At 46.7% G+C, this 19,122-nt stretch overlaps 1 protein-coding gene and 1 long non-coding RNA gene across 2 annotated transcripts; both read left to right on the top strand.

The window, feature by feature from the left end:
* Positions 1–5,661: 5,661 nt before the first annotated feature.
* LOC127782225 (E3 ubiquitin-protein ligase CIP8-like) lies at positions 5,662–6,897 on the top strand. The gene has a single exon (XM_052309327.1). It carries the CDS (start codon positions 5,717–5,719, stop codon positions 6,530–6,532), a length of 816 nt encoding a protein of 271 aa, XP_052165287.1. The 5' UTR covers positions 5,662–5,716; the 3' UTR covers positions 6,533–6,897.
* A 2,618-nt stretch (positions 6,898–9,515) lies between these two features.
* Positions 9,516–16,917, top strand: LOC127782226 (uncharacterized). The gene is made up of 7 exons (XR_008019152.1): positions 9,516–11,383; positions 14,636–14,898; positions 14,979–15,277; positions 15,382–15,643; positions 15,735–15,990; positions 16,062–16,124; positions 16,210–16,917. It is a non-coding gene; the product is annotated as an uncharacterized LOC127782226 (long non-coding RNA).
* Positions 16,918–19,122: the final 2,205 nt, after the last annotated feature.

Genomic DNA, 19,122 nt, shown 5'->3' with positions numbered 1-19,122 from the left:
CTTTTCGCCTTTCTTCTTCCTCCCTCTTCCTCACAACTGCCTCCCTCTTACCCGAGCCTGGCTGATAACCGTCGGGCTCGGGAAAGAGGGGGGGATTACAGGTGGCTCCTGCAAAAAATGCTTTGCGAAATGCGTGCAAACCGCGAGATAAAGATGAAAAGGACGTGACATCGAACTCACCCCTCTCGACACGAACATTGCAATGCAGCTGGTTTTTACAGGGTTCTTGGGCAACATGATTAAAGCGTCCCCTGTGCAAAATGGGCGTCTTTAGCTTTATCAAGAAAATCACCCGGCCTGAAGCAAACGGGAGTGAGTGTCAGGCCCCCAAGATACGATCTTTTATCGTCGTCGTCGTCAGAATCTTCAGAGTTCAGAGAAAAACACATACTCACACACACGAATACACGATCAGTTCAGCTCATCATGATCCATCTGTGACTGTAAAGAGAAGAGACAAGGGAGTTCGTGCTAAGTTCTTCGAAAGGCGCAGCGAGAAGCGAAAGAGCAGTTGATCAGAGCAGCTGATTGGGTCATTACCGAGAAGATGGAAATGATTAGTCAAAATATTCAGAAGGAGCAGTTCAGGACACAGCGTTATCAAACAGAGACTACAGGACATGTTGATTAGTGTAGGCCTGCCTTGCTCAGCTGAGCTCGTTAAAAGAGAAAAGATGAGCAATTACCTGATTTGCTCCAGGAGCTTCTCTTTACTAACAATGTTTATACTCTTTAAGGCAAGGTTTGTAGTTTAAGATGGGTAACTGAAGAGTAAAAATTCAGCATCTTGTGTGCCAATGGAGAAACAATTTGGCTCCAATAGTAAATTTTAGTGGTACTAGATACTAGTACAATTTGTGGAGAAATACTGAAATGTGTAAACTTGAGCAGGCATAAGCTGAACAGGCCTATTTTGCAGAATCTGGAAACCTGATAGATTGAGATTGTTTGGGCCCTTGCCAGTGAAATGACAGGGCCCAGGAATGAGACCGCCATCGCGGATCCTGTTTCTGTGCCCCATTGCTAGAATAAGTTTCATGGCGCAAGCTGTAATGCAATTACAAAAATAAACTCTGATAAGAGATTCAGTCATGATCTTTGTAATAATACAATAATAAAATTCTAGTAGTACTAGATACTACTAGTACAAATTGTGGAGAAATACTGAAAGGAATGTGTAAACTTGAGCAAGCATAAGCTGAACATCTTTTGTATAATCTGGGAGCCTGACAGATTGAGATTATTTGGGCCCTTGCAAATGAAATTGCAGGGCCCAAGAATGAGGCTGCTGTGTCAAATTCCAATTTTGTGCCCCAGGGCTAGAATAAGTTGCAATCTGTAATGCAATTACAAGCACAAAATAAACTATGAAAGATTTTAGACATGATATTTGTAATGATATATCAATGAAAACATTATGAAATACTTCTAAGAAACATCTAATTGCATTTGTTCTCAAGATGCTGATTCTATATGCATGAAGTTAATGGTCAAGGTCTCCTGAAGTTTGATCTCAAGGATCACAGGAGGACCTAATGACCTATATTTAGTGGTAAGGAAATTAATGCATTGTAAGGCTATTTAGCATGTATGCTTGTGCCTGCACATATGAATTGTAAATTTGTAATAGCAAAATATTTTGTGACAAAAGATAACTTTTCTTTAATTGAAAATTTCATTGCAAAAGAGTATCTCAGAACAATCTTGGTAAGTACCCACTCCATCCCAAAATAACTTCACTTCTAGCCTCAGCCATTTGTTCCAAAATAACTTCATTTGCACCCTCTTACCAACCATTTACCCACCCACCCACGTAGGGGTGAAAACAGAAGGAGTAATAGACAAACTACAGCATCATTTCAGTTGTTTCAGTCTCTAGCGATGCTGTAAGCCTGTAACCCAAAAGAGAACAATCTGTACAAATCTTATAGAATTCCAAAATTCAAAGCCTCTGTTCTGCACTAGTTGAGAAATCTCATTGAATCTCAAAACCTTTTGATAACCGAGAAGCTGGACCTCAAATTCTCAAAACCTGGACAGGTGAAATCTGATGGATAGTATAGGAGAGGTATACTGCGTAACGTGAGACACTTTGTATTGAGCCTCAGGGGGCCGATATATATAGGAGTACATGGGGAGGAGATAAGGAAAGATTACAGATATGGAAGAAGTCCACACAAACCAATCCTATCCTAATATAACTCTAACTACCATATACTCTAACATCCCCCCGCAGTCCACGCGTGAGCAACGCGGACACTTGGACTGGAGAAGAAACCGGCAAGAGTGCTCAACACGGATGATAGCCCTTTGTGCCATTGTCGACGTAGCCAAAGCGAAGGAGCCGAGAGAGCCGTGGTCGATGAAGCCATGCGTAGAGTAGCCGTGGTCGATGTAGCCGAAATCAGGAAGCTGATGTTGAGGTAGTCGAGCCGCAGGGAGCGCATGAGGCGCCGTAGAGTGGTCGTGGATGCACAGGAGGGCATCGTGGACCAATGGTGCGCGAAGACACGCTAGAGACGAAGACGGTGACACAATCACCGCGATCGTGGAGGAAGATGACGCCGAAGAGCTGATGTAGTCGAACCGTGAAGGACGAGACGTCACGCCGGGTTTGCCAAACCCGGGGACAACTCGGGACGAATGCGCGCAACGGTGTTGCCAATACCGCGCAGGCGAGGTAGGGGACTACCATGAACCATACGCCAATATCAGAGGGGACTAGCAGAGAAGGCCTCCGAGACGGTCGCGGCACGAGAACGGCGTAGAGGGAGAATTGCCGGAGCAGCACGCGGTTGCCGGAGAAGAGCGAAGTGTAGTCGAGAAAGATACGGCGACGCTGGCGATGATTAAGTTGCATGCACCAGCCAGTTGCACCTAAAAGCCTAAGCTGATAGGGAAAGACGGGCAATTCACTTTATACACTCCAACACTCCCCCTCACGCGAGACCCCCTCAAGTCTCAAGCGTGGAATATTGGAGTGGGCTGCAATTATTTTATTTAATTGTGCGCCAGTTAGGATTCGAACTCGAGACCTCTGGTTCTGATACCATATTAAGTTGCATACACCAGCCAGTTGCACCTAAAAGCCTAAACTGATAGGGAAAGACGGGCAATTTACTTTATACACTCCAACAAAATCTGTTATGGTTGCCAACTCAAGGCAGAAATTTTCTAAGCCAATCTCATTATGGTCCAAAGTACTAATGATTCCTCGTATAGTACACCATAGTTGATGAGTCCCTCTCACCAGCTAATCCAAGAGTCATCAACTAAAATAAAATATTCCACTCCTGCCAAAATTGCAAATTAAAGGGGCATGCAACTTGATAGAGAAAACATGAGAGCCAAGTTTATTAAAGTTAAGCACACATTTTTATTGCTTTCTGAAGTAAAATTGCAGCTCAAATGTCCACATCACACGTTTGCCCACTCACACACTTAGTCATCAGTTCAGCACAACATTTTATTATTTGCTAATAACACTTTCTGGCATGTACGTGTATTACAAACCCGACGTGATGAAGATAAAATATTGAATTGACAAAGATTCAAAGTTAGCATGTGCTAGCCGAGTACACCTGTACCGAATCATAACAAAAAAAATTCAAACCTGTAAGGCACCTTACCACCCGTCTGCCATGTGCAAGGCTTTTGACGAAGCCCAGATTGTTTAGATGATCCGTCGCAACATCCTGCTGCTAGTTGCGTTGCACTAACTCAAAATTCTTGTATCCTCCTCTTGATTCCTGGGATTTTTTTTTATTCTTGTAAATTATGTGTTGTGAACTTTTCTTTCTCCCATCTTTTAATGAAATCGGCATAGCTCCTGCCCTTACCCCTCGGAAAAAAAATGTAAGCCCAACAAAGGATACCATTCCGTCGAGAAAATGCGAATTGTTGTTAGCCCATGAATTGTTGGTATTTTTCATTTTAATGTTATAAAAACAAATACTCCATCCGTTTTTAATATTTAATGTCGTTGATCTTTTAAGATTTAAAAGATTCATGTAATTATCATTTTATTGTGACTTGATCTATTGTCAAATTTTCTTTAAGCAATAATCTTCTCAATAATATCAAACTGAACCAAAGGACATCAGTTAAACTCTAAAGATTAACAAATGAAAAAACAAACTTTACTCTTAAATTGCACTAGGTAGATTGTAACACGTTTCATTTTACACAGGTTTAACACTAGAATACATCATCAAACCTATAGAAATTTCACAAAATCAGAATGAAATCCCATGAAATATGGTCTAAATTCAAAAAAAATCAATAAGTTTTACTTAGATTTTACAATATTTTCCTTTAATTACAGAGTAAACTTCACAAAACTACAAATTTATTACGATGTATCACAAAACTACAAATTTAACACTAAAATTATCATAGAATTACATATTTAGGTGAAATATCACAAAATTACATATTTAGTAACAAAGTTATCACAAAACTACAGATTTTATATCAATTTAATCACAAAATTTGAACATTTATAACTCAAATAAAACATTGGAGCTAAGGATTTAAACTCTAAAATCTATAGTTCTATGATAATTTTATTATTAAATTTGTAGTTTTATAATACTTAGCCTTAAACCTGTAGTTTTATAATAAATTTATTGTTAAATATGTAGTTTCGAGATAATTTAACCCAAGTATCCGTAATTCTACGAAATTTACTCTTAATCATATGACACAGCATAATGCCGAAGTGAAACTTATTTTAAGAAATGGAGTATAATTTACTCCTTAAAAAAAATACTCTACACAACCAAGGCGTATCACCGTATAGTCAATCGTCCAACCCAGCAGCTACCAGGTAACGAACGGTTTGCTCGCCTCCGCCCCAGACGCTGGCCCGCTCAGCGTCCTCCCTTGGTTGCGTTGCGTCGCTGTTCTTCCAGCCTGTCACACGCGCACATGACAAGCAACCACCCAACCCTTCTTCCCCTTTGCTCCGCTCACACTGCACAGCGCCACCACACTGCCCCCCACCTCCCCAAACCGTACCCACCACCATCTCTTCTCTCACTAACACCTCGGGACAAAAGCACACGGCCCCACCTGTCATTGCCCCAAAAGTACAGAGAACACGTAGGGCCTATTTAGTTCGCCTAAGGGAAACTTTTGGCGTGTCAGATTAAATATACGGACACATATTTAAAGTATTAAATATAGACTAATAACAAAATAAATTACAGATTTTATCTAGAAATTAGGCGATTAATTTATTAAACACAATATTGCCAAATCATGATGCAATTAGGCTTAGAAGATTTGTGTCACAATTTACACACAATATTTAATACTCCATGCATATGTCAATCAGACTGGGTGAAAAAATTTTGTTTGGTAGCTAATCAGGCCCCAAAAAAAAAAACGCGAGCACTTTTAATTTTCTGCTCCCGCACGACACAGCCCCGACAGGCGAGACACGTAACCATCACGCCACTGACGAATGGGACCCACCACCAACCACTGGTTCTTTTATAATCCCCCACCATCGGGTGGCCCCACTCGTCAGCGACGAGGGTCGTCTCGTCGGTCGCCGTTCCAATCTACTACGTACCACGAGAGTTTCACTAGCAGAATTAATTTTTATTTTTATTTTATTTTATTTTATTTAGGGGAGCTATAATAGCAAGCGGCTCGCGAGACGCTAATCCAGGGCGCGATTTTTTCGTTCCCCTCTCTATCTCTCGCGTCCATGGCGTCCTCGTCTCTCCTCGTCCGGCTCGCCTCCGACGAGATGCCCCAAACCCTAGATGTGTCGTCGTCGTCTTCGTGCTACGACGCCTTCGTGCCGGTGTTCCGCCCGGATCCGTCGTCGGGGTTCTCGGCGGCGTCGGTGGTGGCGGCCGCCGACCGCCTCCGCAGCCAGTTCCTCTCCGTGGAGCCCGACCTCTTCCACGACGCGCTCGTCGCGCCAAGCCCCGACCACCTCGGCTTCCCCGATGAGGAGGAGGAGGAGGAGATCCGGTGGGATTGCCTCCAATTGGATGACGACGACGAGGAGGAGGAGGGGGTGGCGGATCTGCGGCTTGAGGCCTCCAACGCGGCGGAGGAATTCGATTGGGAGGAGGTGGCATCGCCCTCCGGCGGCGCCGGGATGGATCAGCCGGAGCCCGAGTGGGAGGTCCTCGCCGACGTGCCGCCGCCGCCGCCGCCGCCCGCCGACGAGGGCTTCGTGTACACCTCCGACCGTGACGTGTACGAGGTGCTCGTCGGGGAGGGTTTGTTCCTGAAGAGCAAGCCGCCCGCGGCGAGGTCGGCCGTCGAGGCGCTACCGTCCGCCGTCGTCGCCGCCGGCGAGGACGGCGAAGGGGAGGAGTGCGCGGTGTGCAGGGACGGCGTCGCCGCCGGGGAGCGCGTGAAGAGGCTGCCCTGCTCGCACGGTTACCACGAGGAGTGCATCATGCCGTGGCTCGACGTGCGCAACTCGTGCCCGCTCTGCCGCTTCGAGCTGCCCACCGACGACCCCCAGTACGAGAGCTGGAAGGCCTCGCGAGCTGCGGCTGCCTGAATTGCTGCGCGGTAAAAAAAAAAAGGCAAGCCTTTCTTTTCTTGCACAGATTTTATAGAGTTGTATGTCTTGGGTTTCAAACTGGTACTATGATGAAAGAACCAAACTGGTATGATGAAAGAAAGCGTAGAGGTAGTCGCAGAGATGGTTTTGCACCTTTCGATTTGTTTACTTTTTTTCTTAAAAGAGGGATTTGTGTTGTGACTTAAGGTTGGGAGGATATTGCATAAGTTTATCCTATATATATACTGTTGTATTTATTCTGAGTTTGTAGAGTAGCTTCTGTATTACATTTTGCCCTGCAGCACAATTTTGTAAATGGATATGGTGGTGAAAATTTCAGCATGTGGGTGTTCCTGATTCAACTCTAATGAGTTTTATTTTTCTGACTTATTTGTTGCAAATTCATAACAACGTGATTAATTATGTGTGTGAGTTTCCATTTCATGTTGTGTTCTACACCTATACTGTTCTTAGTTACAGTGTTATTGGCAGAAATATTCAGGAAAAAATGAGCTATTTCTAATTTATCCTCTAGCGGATGGGAGAAATATTTGTTGCTAGGAGTTGGGATTACTTTGATTAATTTCTTGCGTACTCAATGTGACATTGTTTTATGTCCTTTGTCCTTCTTGTATTTGACTTTGGTGATCAAAATTGCGTTCCCTTTTATTATAAAAAAAATCAATCATTAGCACTTATGAGAGTCTAATCAGTAAGATGGTAATTGACCTCGCAACCTGCTAATCTCTGTGTAAAGACCCAAGGCTGAGTCTGAACCAATGAATTGGCTTTGTTTCATAAAAAAAATATGGTGGAGATTCATATATAACTCTATTAAGATGCTAATGCCATCACCAGTATTTTGGATATGTCTATTTAACATTCACCATTTAAATCAAGTTGTTTTTGCTTCCATGACGATCAACAATGCTTTTTCTTTCTTTTCTCTTTCCCCACTATATTGATTCATGACCCATTAAGAGCAGGACTAATTATTTGTGTGAGTGGCAATTTGTATTGTGTTCTTAGGGACAATGTTACTAACTGAAATGTTTTGGGCAAAAGGAGAGTGATTTCTAATTTGTTCTCTAGAGGATGAGAAATATTTGTTGCTAGTGTTTGTGATTGTTTTGATTAATTTCTCGCATGGTAAGTTCTGACTATATAAGTAGGAGTCTTAGTTGTACAGGAAGCTAACTTGGAAGTACTCCCTCCGTTTCACAATGTAAGACTTTCTAGCATTGCCCATATACATATAGATGTTAGTGAATCTAAACACATACATATGTCTAGGTTCATTAACATCTAAATGAATATGGGCAATGCTAGAAAGTCTTACATTGTGAAACGGAGGAAGTATGAAACATTACACTCAGTTGGCACTCTTTTAGGCCCTTTTTTTGTTCTGACTTTCTTGAGTGAATGTGGTCTTGTTGTTTTTGCTGGAAAGAAAAAATCAACCATCAACAGTTATCGCAGTTTAATAAGATGACAATTGACCTTGCCTCTCACTAATCTCTGGGTATATTAACCCAGTATTGAGTCTCGAGCAATGAATTATGCAAGAGATTCTCATAAAACTCCATTCAGACACCACCTTTATCGCCAGTATTTTTTGGATATGTTTATTCAGTACTCACCATTTAAATCAAGTTATTTTTCCACTTCCAGGATCATCACCAATGTTCCTTTTCTTTCTCTGTTCCCAACAAATATTGATTCACAACTAATTAACAGTTAGTGTCAAAATGTAATTTCTTCTTCCGCAAAATTGTAGTAGCAGGTAATTCTCCATGAATCAACGCACAATCCACCATCATACAAATTTCACCTCTAGAGTCCATTCATTAACTAGTCCTTGTGCAAAAATGTAACAATTTCTTATCTGAGGAATTTGTTAAAGAGATTGAAGGCCACAACAGGTGTGCCGTGCCATATGAAATTTTAGGTGTTGGTGATATATTGGCACGGGTACTGCCAGTTCTTCAGTTGAGATGGCAACATGCTTACTTGTAACTCAAACAGGAAGAGTGCTCTTCTGCAGTTCACATGTCAGTAAGGTATCCTTTTGACATCTGGGCATGTGTAAATGATGCTTAAAACTAAATTATTCATCCAATTTCGTGATGATGGATTGATCTCTGTGCTGATCAAATTGGTTCTTGCTTAATTACAGGGGAAGATGCTGATTGAGGGAGACCGGACTCGTCCCAAATTGCTTCTTGCTGGATGGATGAACTTCATCTTCATCTCATCCAGATGTGCTCTGGTTCTTTTGTGTTGCTTTTATCATGTCCATGCCATGTGAATTAAGATCTGATTTGCCTTTTGCATAGTGCGAGAAGTAGTAATAATTTACCAATTAGTAGCTAAGTATTAGAATGCGAAACTTCTTGTTGCGTCGTGGCACGGATGCTATCTGTGGCTGTGCGAATTCCTAGGAAAAAGTACACCGAAGGTCCCTCAAGTTGTTAACCAGATACAAAATCATCACCCAACCGCAAAACCGGATATCTAGCGTCCCCCAACTTACAAAACTTGTCACAATAGGTCCCTTGGAGGTTTTAACCCCGGTTTTATTTCACGTGGCGGCTGACTCAGCGTGGGACCTGTGTAGGCCCCACATGTCAGATAAACCACGTCACCGCCCTTTCTCTTTTTCCCCTCTTCTCTCCCTCTCTCTCCTTTTTCCTCTGGGCGTGGATGGCGGCAGCGTCTTCGACGCAGCGTGGAGGAGGGCTGACGTGGCCGGCGGCTGACGGGGAAGGAGCGGCGCGGAGAGGAGGGCTGATGGGACGGGCGGCGCCGCCGATGGCTGCCGTCGCGCGGGGAGGAGCGCGGCGGTCGTCGTCGGGGTGAGGCGGCGACGCACGGTGGCGCGGGCGGCGCGGCTGACAGCTGGCGAAGGAGAAGCGCGACGGAGAGGAGGTCCGACGGCCGATGCAGCGGTGGGGAAGAGGGTCGACGCGGCCGACGGCGGAGAGGAGATCTAGCTGTCACTGTAGCCGCTGATGGAGATGGCGAGGCGGCCGCCGCGCGCTGGTGCCGTTGGCCAGCTCCGGCCGGTGGTGGTGGTTCTCCCACTGCCAGTAGCCGGTCCGGGAGAGGCGACAAAGGAAGGGGAGATCGAAGATGACGACGCCGCCGATGTGGTTGCCGTTTGGCGGGGCGGAGCGGCGGGAGACCGTGGCGGCGGAGCTGGAGCCACACGCGCGACAACTCCCTGATCGCCGCTGGCCAACTTGCGCAGCCGCGAACAAGGAGAGCTACGCCTTCACCTGCGCCTTGCGAGGACGATGGTGATGAGTTCGATCTCCGGCCGCCGCCCCGCCGCGTGCATGAGCTGGAGGAGGTGCCAGGCGAGTTTCGGCAGTTGAGTTTCGTCTGTGCTTGGAGGGGTGGTGGCATGAGTTTCAGCATTTGCTTGCGACGGCGAGCTTCTCCTTGTCTTGGAGCTGGCGGCGGAGGTCGTGCCACACATGTATGCTTCACTTGATCCACTACCAGCTGCATGCACAAAGCTAACCAGCCGATAGACTTGCTCCACTAGCTCATGCAACACATGCACGTACTAGCATAGCACAAAGCCTTAGCTAAGTAACTAACTAATTAATCATGCATGCAGCGTTGGCGATGCCGTCGTGCATGACGACGCCAATAGCACGAGGCGGATGACGGTCAACCTGATGGCGCCGTCGTTCTTGGCAAGGCGGCACGCGAACACCATCGACTCCCGGTCGTCGGGGCCACCGAGGAAGATAGCGGCGATCTGGGTCCCTACCTTCTGGTCACCTTGGTTCCTCGCCGCTGTCGTCTCTTCGCTTGTTGATATCTTGGTCGGCAGCTGGAAGCTGGCGCCGCCCCTCCAGAACGGGCGGTCGGTGAAGATGTTGACGGTGCACAGGGCAAGCTCGAGCACCTTGCGGTTGAGCTCGCGGCAATGGTGCTCGCGGGCACCCCGTCGAACCCAGCGTGCTCCGGTAAGTTGTCGACGGAGGAGATGGCGACGAGTAGCAGCACCAGCCATCGGCTTCGTCGCTGGCGACAACCTCACCGTCCCGCTCCGTTTCGCCCTCCCCCCTTGCTGCCGCAGGTCGCAGTCGTAGTGGTGGTGGCCGCGGCACTCGACGCGCGTCACGGCATGACCTGCCCAAGAGGAGAGAAGAGATAGAGAGAGGGAGAGAGAGGAGGAAGGGAGGGATGACGTGGCATCCTGACATGTGGGGCCCACGTGGGTCCCACTCTGAGTCAGCCGCCACGTGGTACAAAACCGGAGTCAAAACCGCCGAGGGACCTATTGTGACCGGTTTTGTAAGTTGGGGGACACCGGATGTCCGGTTTTACGATTGGGGGACGATTTTCTATCTGGCTAACAAGTTGAGGGACCTTGCATGTACTTTTTCTGAATTCCTATAGTCGTTTCGTTGCATAGTGGGCCGAATTTTAGTCTCAGCTTCAAAAATTTTTTTCATTTTTAGATTTTTTTTAAAATATTTACAGAAATAATCTATCGGCCAAAAAAATAACAAAAATATACCCTGCCGCCCACCACTTGGGCAGCAAGCTGACGTGGCAAACGGGGGAGGGACGAGTGGTGACGGAGGGAGGGTTTTTTGCAGGAAAAGGCGGCAAGGGGCCCCAATGCAAAAAAGCCAGCCGGGGCTGGCCATTTTGCAGGCGGCCCCTTGTCGCCCTCCGGTCGGGCGGCAGGCCTCGCTGCCTATAAAAGGCCTGCCGCCCAGCCCCCGGCCCTCATTCCTCCCCCCACAAATCCAGTAAAAAAAAGAAGAAAGGGGAGGAGAAGAGAAGAAGGGGCGAAGCCCTGCCGGATTCACACGCCGATTTCAGGTAATATTCATAGATCCTATATGTGACTATTGAGTTAAATACTGTGTATTTTTTAAAACTTTGTTTGAATAAATGCATTATATTTTTAGGGTTTTAGTTGTACTAATCTAGAAGTGTGTATTGTAGATACCGGTAACTACGTAGATCTGCTAGTTTGGAATCAGTATTTTACCGTTGCATTGGCATACACAAGAAGATATTACGTTGTAGGTGTTTATTGCATGAAAGAATAATATGATACTAGTTATTTCGTTGACAGATATGTCGAACAAACAAATATTCCAAGTTTACCATGGCCCAGGAAATGTCCGTTACAGGCCAACTGGGGTAGATCTGTCAGAATTTATTGTATCAGAAAGGGGAATTGATAGACCGGCTGAGAGGAGTGTACCTTCTATAAAAGGATGGTTAATGAGGGGCTTGAGAGTTGATCCACAGACAAGTGACATAACAATCAATGTTATAGTAAGTCGGGCAACTGAGGGTTTTTATTGGGAACTAATGCCAGTTCAAAACTCTCGAGTGTGGAGATGGTATGTGGAATATGCATTGCAACGCGGGTGGCCTCTAGCTATGGTTCCGTTTGTTCACCCGAAGGATCCAGGTGTGCAGATGAACATGGATGATGGCGAGGGACCAAGTGCTGAAGTAAATGAGACTTCTGTGGAAGAGGTCAATGCACGAGAGGATGGGGGCGTAGTAGCTCCAGTGGGCATTCAACCAGGTGGAGTGGCCTATGAGGGGGAGACTGTCGGTGCCATTGTGGATGAAATGGAGAGGGAGAATTCTGACAACGAGCGTGTAGAGGAAGGTGATTCGTCAGATGATGAGACGGATATTAATCCAGCAGAATGGGCTAGTGAGGATTTTTCTAGTCTGGTCGTCTCTGAAGAGGATAGTGTGAGATGGGAGTACAAAGAAAATGAGGTTATTCAGGGAGCGATTTATACTAGAGCAGAAGATATGAAGGAGGCGGTAAAACATTTTGCAGTGTCACTTCATAGAGAGTTTTGGGTTGCCAAGTCCAACCGGTCGGAATATGAAGTTCGGTGTGTTAAGGAAAAAGATGATTGTCCCTGGATTGTGCACGCTTATAAGGGAAAATGGAAGGATTATTAGACAGTGTCAGTCGTTACCAAGCATACATGTTTTCTACCTGGTGTTCAGAAATACCACAGGAACATTACATGTGCATTTGTTGCATCTGAGATATATGCGCATGTCATCGATAATCTCACATATGAACCAAGGTCAATAATCCAACACATCGAAGAAACATACAAGTATACTATTAGCTATGCCAAGGCGTGGAGGGCCAAACAGAAAATAATAGAGATGAGATTTGGAACTTACGAAGCCTCGTATGACAATTTGCCACGCCTGCTTGGTATTATCGAAGAAAGAAACCCTGGGAGCTCTTACGCAGTGAAGAAATTCCCCTCAATTGAACATCCTGGCAAGAGTGTGCTGCAAAGGGGGCGTTCTTAGCTCTACATGCATGCAAGATGGCATTCGTGAACTGTCGACCTGTTCTCTGCATTGATGGGACATTCTTGACTGGAAAGTATCGGGGCCAAATACTAACAGCAATAGGGGTAGATGGGAACAATCAGGTATTGCCCTTGGCATTTGCTTTTGTTGAGAGTGAGAATACCGACAGCTGGTACTGGTTCCTGAAATTGGTTTAAACAAAAGTTGTTGGTATGAGGCCAAATGTGTGCCTGATACATGACAGGCACGCTGGCATTCTGCGAGCGATAGAAGAGTTGCAATTTGGGAGTATGGAACGAGGATACCCTGGTGAGTGGGAAGATGTACATAGTAGGTGGTGTATGCGTCATATGGGAGCTAATTTCTTCAAACAATTCAAGAACAAGGAGCTCATGAACATGTTCAAGAGGCTATGCAATAAGCTTTGGAAGAGATTAGATGAGTTGACAGCCAAATGCAGTGATCAGCGTGCAGCGGCTCCATCGACCGCCATTGCTGACCCTCCTCAAGCTGTTGGACCTCTCCCAATGGATAGTCCAACATTGGTTAGAAGAACTGGCGTGGAGATTCGGAAATTTTTTTAGTGGATTCTGCATGAACCAAAAGAGAAATGGGCCAAGGCGTATGACACATGTGGTGCTAGATATGGAATAATGACAACAAATTTGGCAGAAGTTTACAACTGGGTGATGCGCGGTGTCCGTGGACTCCCACTAGTTGGCATAGTGGAGTTCATTTTACATGGGACATGCAGGTATTTTAGGGATCGGTTCTAGGCAGTTCTTCCCTCTATGCCGAACAACAGCATTTTATTCGGAACTTTCATGCAGAAAAAGCTAGAGGAGTTGCGTAAAAAGGCCATGAAACATCGAGCTCTAGTGCAAGGTACCCAACAGCACAGGTTTGAGATACTATGTCAAAGATAAGGCAAGCAGGGGTATCTACCGCAAGAGAGTGAAGCAGGAATGTGTTCTCAAAGCCGACGGCACATGTCATTGCTCTTGTGCAAAGCCGAAGCTGCTCCACAGGCCATGCACCCATGTCATTGCTGCCGCAACGGAGTGTGGCATACCAGATGCAGTATATGTGTCACAGTACTTCAGTAAGCAAGCAATATATCATACATGGAGCGACGAGATTTATGGGTTCGGCATAGCTAGGGAGTTCACAGAGACTAACGATGAAGTACTCAATATTCCTGACCCATCGAAGCTCCGAGGCAAGGCTGCAAGGAGGAAGACTCGTCGCATCCGCAACGATATGGACGAGTCGGAGGCTGGCAGGGTGAAGCGTTGCAGCAAATGCGATGAACGTGGGCACACCTACAAGCATTGTCCTTAAGAAGGAGAAACCAAGTGCGGCGGAGGCAGGACTATCAGGATCAGCAGCAGATGGAGCTCGCCCTACGGGTGAAGGCACTACCTCAACTTGACCACGTCCTAGGCGGCGTCGTGCCACGTCTGGCTACGTGGTGTAGTTCTTGTGTTCTATGTTGGCATGTGGCTTTGCTTGTAATTTGTTTCGAACTTATCGATGTGTTTATGTTTCGTCGTGTAATGTCAGACTTCGGCATGTCATGTCTTTAGATCTCATGATGTAACGTCAGACTTAGGCACCTAATGTCTTTAGGTATGCTGACGTAATGTCGGACTTCGGCATGTAATGTTATGTTATGTTATGTAATATTATCGAACTCTACATATATGTTAAATTACACGTCATCGTTATGTACCCTTAGTAACATTTGCTGTATTTAAATAGCCTGTACTCTTGGTGAGGTGCCTCAGTGGACCTGGGGTTCCGCGTTGTTGGCGGCTCACTACCGTGGCCTTTGTAAGGCTTGCACGAAGTCGGATCCCAGCGCGACCTTTGGTGGGTGCCCTCTCTTTCTTTCTATCTGGGCAGCTGAGAGGATTGCGATCGGCCGCCCTGAGGTGGACCAGCACACGTACGAGGAGTCACTGTATGCGGAGCGACCGGAGGTCGACTACCCTACGATGGGTACTCTGTGGTGCCGTCGTCAGGTACGTTGCATCGATCTTCTCTTATTGTTAAGTTCATTACTAAGTTCATTGTACATCACATCGATCGTCTCGTATTGCAGCGCCGATGGGCTCACATCCAGGTTAGGCGGTCGTATCCTGAGTTCGTTATGGAGTTCGACCGCCTTCTGCCGACTGACGTCGTGTGGGAGCCCTACAGTGCCGCGGCTACCCAGGCTCGTGCGCCGTTGGGTCTGTCCACACTCTGCACAAGGGACCAGGCGTACTGGATGACTATGATTCCGATGGTCTTCGACATCTGCGTTGAGCCTCACGCCCCTTTCCGCGTGATGCGGCAATTCGGCTTCCGTCAGCCTTTTCCAGTACCGTTTTCGACGACCGTCCCAGCTGATGTTCACCGGTAAGATCTCTCACTACGCTTTGATTTGTTGCATTAAAATCTACCTCTCCACAATAATTTGCAACATCTGTCGATTCACACTAATATGATACATTAATTTGCAGGTACTCGCGCAAGGGTCAGCAGTCAGCTGGCAACTGGCCCGCCAAGTTGGGGACTTTTGTTGAGGACTGGTTGCTCGCAACCGAGGAGGTCGTGGAGCACGAGGGAGAGCCACACACCGAGGAGTCGTACCAGGCCTACCTACGCTAGTACCAGCCACGCACCCGTACTAGGGTCACCTTCGCTCCCTTGGAGCAGCAGGCCCACGTTGCGAGCACTAAAGACCTCTACGCCAGGCACCGCGACTAGGACTTCGCTTGTGCTGTGAGTACCCTGCATCGCACCATTCCTTTATGTTTTATTCCTTTCTCTTCATCAAATTTTACGAATATTTACGAACAAATTAACCATGCAGGTCGTCGACATCAATAGGGTCGTCGTTGACGGTTCAACGACGATCCAACGTTTAGGCGCGGGGATTCTAGTATCCGTAGAGGAGCACCTGACGACGTACACGTGGATGGTGGAGTCGATGCGCTCGATTCTCCGAGTGCTCACCTGTCGTGCAGACGACGTTGCTCGGGCAGATGCAGCACCACAGCGGCCACCCGTACCGACTGGTCCCCGTCCAGCTGCGCACGTTCCTAGGCCGACTCCCCCTCCGCATGGAGGTAAGTATTTTTAAGGATTTTTTGTACATGCCTCGCACATCTATGTGAGCCGATTCATCCGATTGCTTCAGGGTTTCGTGCACCGTTCAGCACCCCGCCTTCCTCGGCTAGGCCTTTTGTTGTGCCCCCCACAGGTACTTACAAAACAACAGTACTTCGACAATCAATTTAGATGCATTTTATGTCTTAGTTTACAAGGGTCCCGTTGTCGATGTGTAGGTTTTGCCCAGTTCGCTACGACGCAGGCCGCCCACTTCTCCCAGACTGCAAGGTCAGCGTCTCAGGCAACTATGTCGACCTCGCACTCAGCGCAGTTCTGGCAGTACACCGGGACTTCGTCACAGGCAGCCGGCACGTCGAGTCAGGGTCCACCACTGGACCATGCTGGGACCTCGTCGGACCACTTGGTGGCTTCCGCCTTGCTCTTCGACATCACTGACTTCGACTTCGCTTCAGGCTCGACAGAGGACGTCATCGGCCCCTCACAGCTGGGAGGTGCACCGCCGATGCAGACGCAGGACCAGGCGCAGGCCACTCCGCCGCCAGACACTCGTGCTACCCGTGCTGTGCCACCGGATCGTTTCACCTACTCCCAGGACCACGTGCGAGCACAGGCCCGGAGGACCAAGCGTGGTCGCGGCACGGGGCAGGGCCAGTAGAGCAGACTTCTCTTTGTTTATTTGCTTCACATGCAAGTATTGTATGCTTGTGTAATGAATACGTTGTTGTTATATGTGCACGATACCTTTTGGCGCATGCACGACTACTTTCTGCCGCACCGATGCAGCCTCCTTTATTCGCGTGCGATACGAGTATTTGCCCGCCATTTGCCGCATACGACCAATGTAACTTTCGGCGCCAATCAGGCGTACCCACCATGCCCCGCCACATTCACATGTCAGGGATATCACTCGATTTTTTGTGCCTATATAAGTCGCCTTAACGAGCGAGGCCTCACAATCTTTCAGAACTCAGTCACATTCAGTACTCTCTTCCCCACTTGCTTCATTACAAATCCTACCAGCTTTCGTCAATGGCTAGACGCCTGGGCGTTGAGGATCCGAACTGGCGTAGCGATCCTTGTGTATACCTACTACCACCTTGGTGCCAGCGTCCTCTCTGCCTATGCGGTGATCGATGCCAACTAATGGCTTCGAGGAATCCTGATATTCGAGGAAGGCGCTTTTTTAGGTGACCTAACTATGACCGTGAGGTATTTTATTATCTGCATATGCTTATTCATTCCGTATGGGCAATCGTTTTATTCTTCGTAACACTACTCTATTCGGTAGATCTGCACTACGGCTTCCGCATACATCGAGTGGGTCGATACAGAAAATCCCGTTCTCGACCTAACCACTTGTTTACAAGAAGGTCGCTAGTATTTCGCATCTGAAAGTACTGAGCAATACTTGCAGAGAAAAGCGGCTTACGAACGACAATGTCGTGAACAACAGTGCGACTGGCGGATGCTAACTACGGCACTCCCTCCATGGGAAGCCCGTCCAAGATGCAGGTGTGGTGATCGTTGTCAGGTTCTTCGTTCCATAAAGCCTACAACATTGGGTCGAAGGTTCTTTGTTTGTCCAAATATTCTTAACGACGATTTCATGGTAAGAATATTTTGATTACATGAATCCTTATTTTCTCACAACATTTACTAACTTTGCTCGCTTCACATCTATTCTTTCCTCCCAGGAACCACCAAGGAGATGTCAATACAGAGAATGGATAGACACCAGAAGGGTTCTAACTCCACCTAGCCGTGTTGTGCAGCTTGAACTACCAGAGCAATACAGGGTTACTAAAGCGCAGTTTGAGAGAGGAGATGGATCCTCATGTAGGGGTTAGCTATTATCGGACAACTTGGCATATTGAAATTTCTACTGTCATGCTTCCTTGTCCCATTACTACATCGTCGTTGTGTTCAACTATTGCACTACCTCCCTCCTAGTTCGAATCTAATATCATCTATGTAACCGCAATGGAAATAGTTGTATCATGTTCAAATTGTACTACTATTTCTTCATGTTACATAATTCTCCTTATTTAAATCCATATAATGTTTCTACGACCGAGACTGCGATAGGCCTATATCAATTCTCCGAGTACTAATACGTCGAATACGTTACAAAATAATACCTTACTTAACATATGAAATTACGAAACAACCAACTTCAATACATTTTTATAACAATATTAACAAGTTTTACCAATAAATACTTGTTTAATTATTATTAACATAACATAGAAAAATCATTTGGCGGTACTTTTTGCATCTGGTTCCCTTGCCATCCTCTAGTGGGGCAGCAAGGGGCCTAAATGCAAAAAGTACGAGCTACAAGCTCTTTATGGGCTGCCAAAATTGCATTTAGCCCCTTGCCGCCCTCTGGGGCTAAATGCAATTTTGACCGGCGGCGGCAGACGGCGCGGTTGACCCGCCATCTGCCACGTCAGCTTGCCGCCCACCACTGGGACGACAGGGTCTATTTTTGTAAATTTTTTTTGCCGATAGATTATTTCTGTAAATTTTAAAAAAAATTCCAGCTTCGACGCAGATGCGAACCAAATTAGTTTGGGCCTGCACGTAACTTGCAATCCCGTTCCGACCCAACTAGTTTGGGCCCCAGTACGCTGCAATCCTGTTCCAGTCCAACTAATTCAGGCCCCTGCGCAAACCGCACTACCTTCCGGCCCAACTAACTTCCGCACTTAGAGTATGCCTTTCGGGCCGAATTAGTTTGGGCCCTCCCGTACACAGCAGTTCCGGCCGTTTCGTCCCTCCTCCTCGGGCCGCGGCAGAGTGTGGACGGCGAGTGTACGGGTGGCCTGATGGCGTTAATGGTTGGAGGTAGGGGTGTACCCGCCCGCCCGATCCAACACTCGCCGGGAGGAATATGGAAAAAAAAAAGATACCCGATACTATCTGATTTTTAATCCGAATTCATTAGAAAAACGGATTAGGATACGGGAAATCATGTATCCGCCCGTATATCCCACATTATAAAATATGTATGAAAAACTATAATAAATCCACCTACAAACATGATGAAATAATATGGGATAAGATACGGGATGAGTGATATATTATCCGGCACTATCCGTACCTGACTCCGAATTTAAAAGAAAATA

This window comes from Oryza glaberrima, chromosome 8 (assembly GCF_000147395.1).
Source record: "Oryza glaberrima chromosome 8, OglaRS2, whole genome shotgun sequence".
NCBI classification, from domain to species: domain Eukaryota; kingdom Viridiplantae; phylum Streptophyta; class Magnoliopsida; order Poales; family Poaceae; genus Oryza; species Oryza glaberrima.
This window is presented reverse-complemented; position numbering and strand designations above follow the sequence as displayed.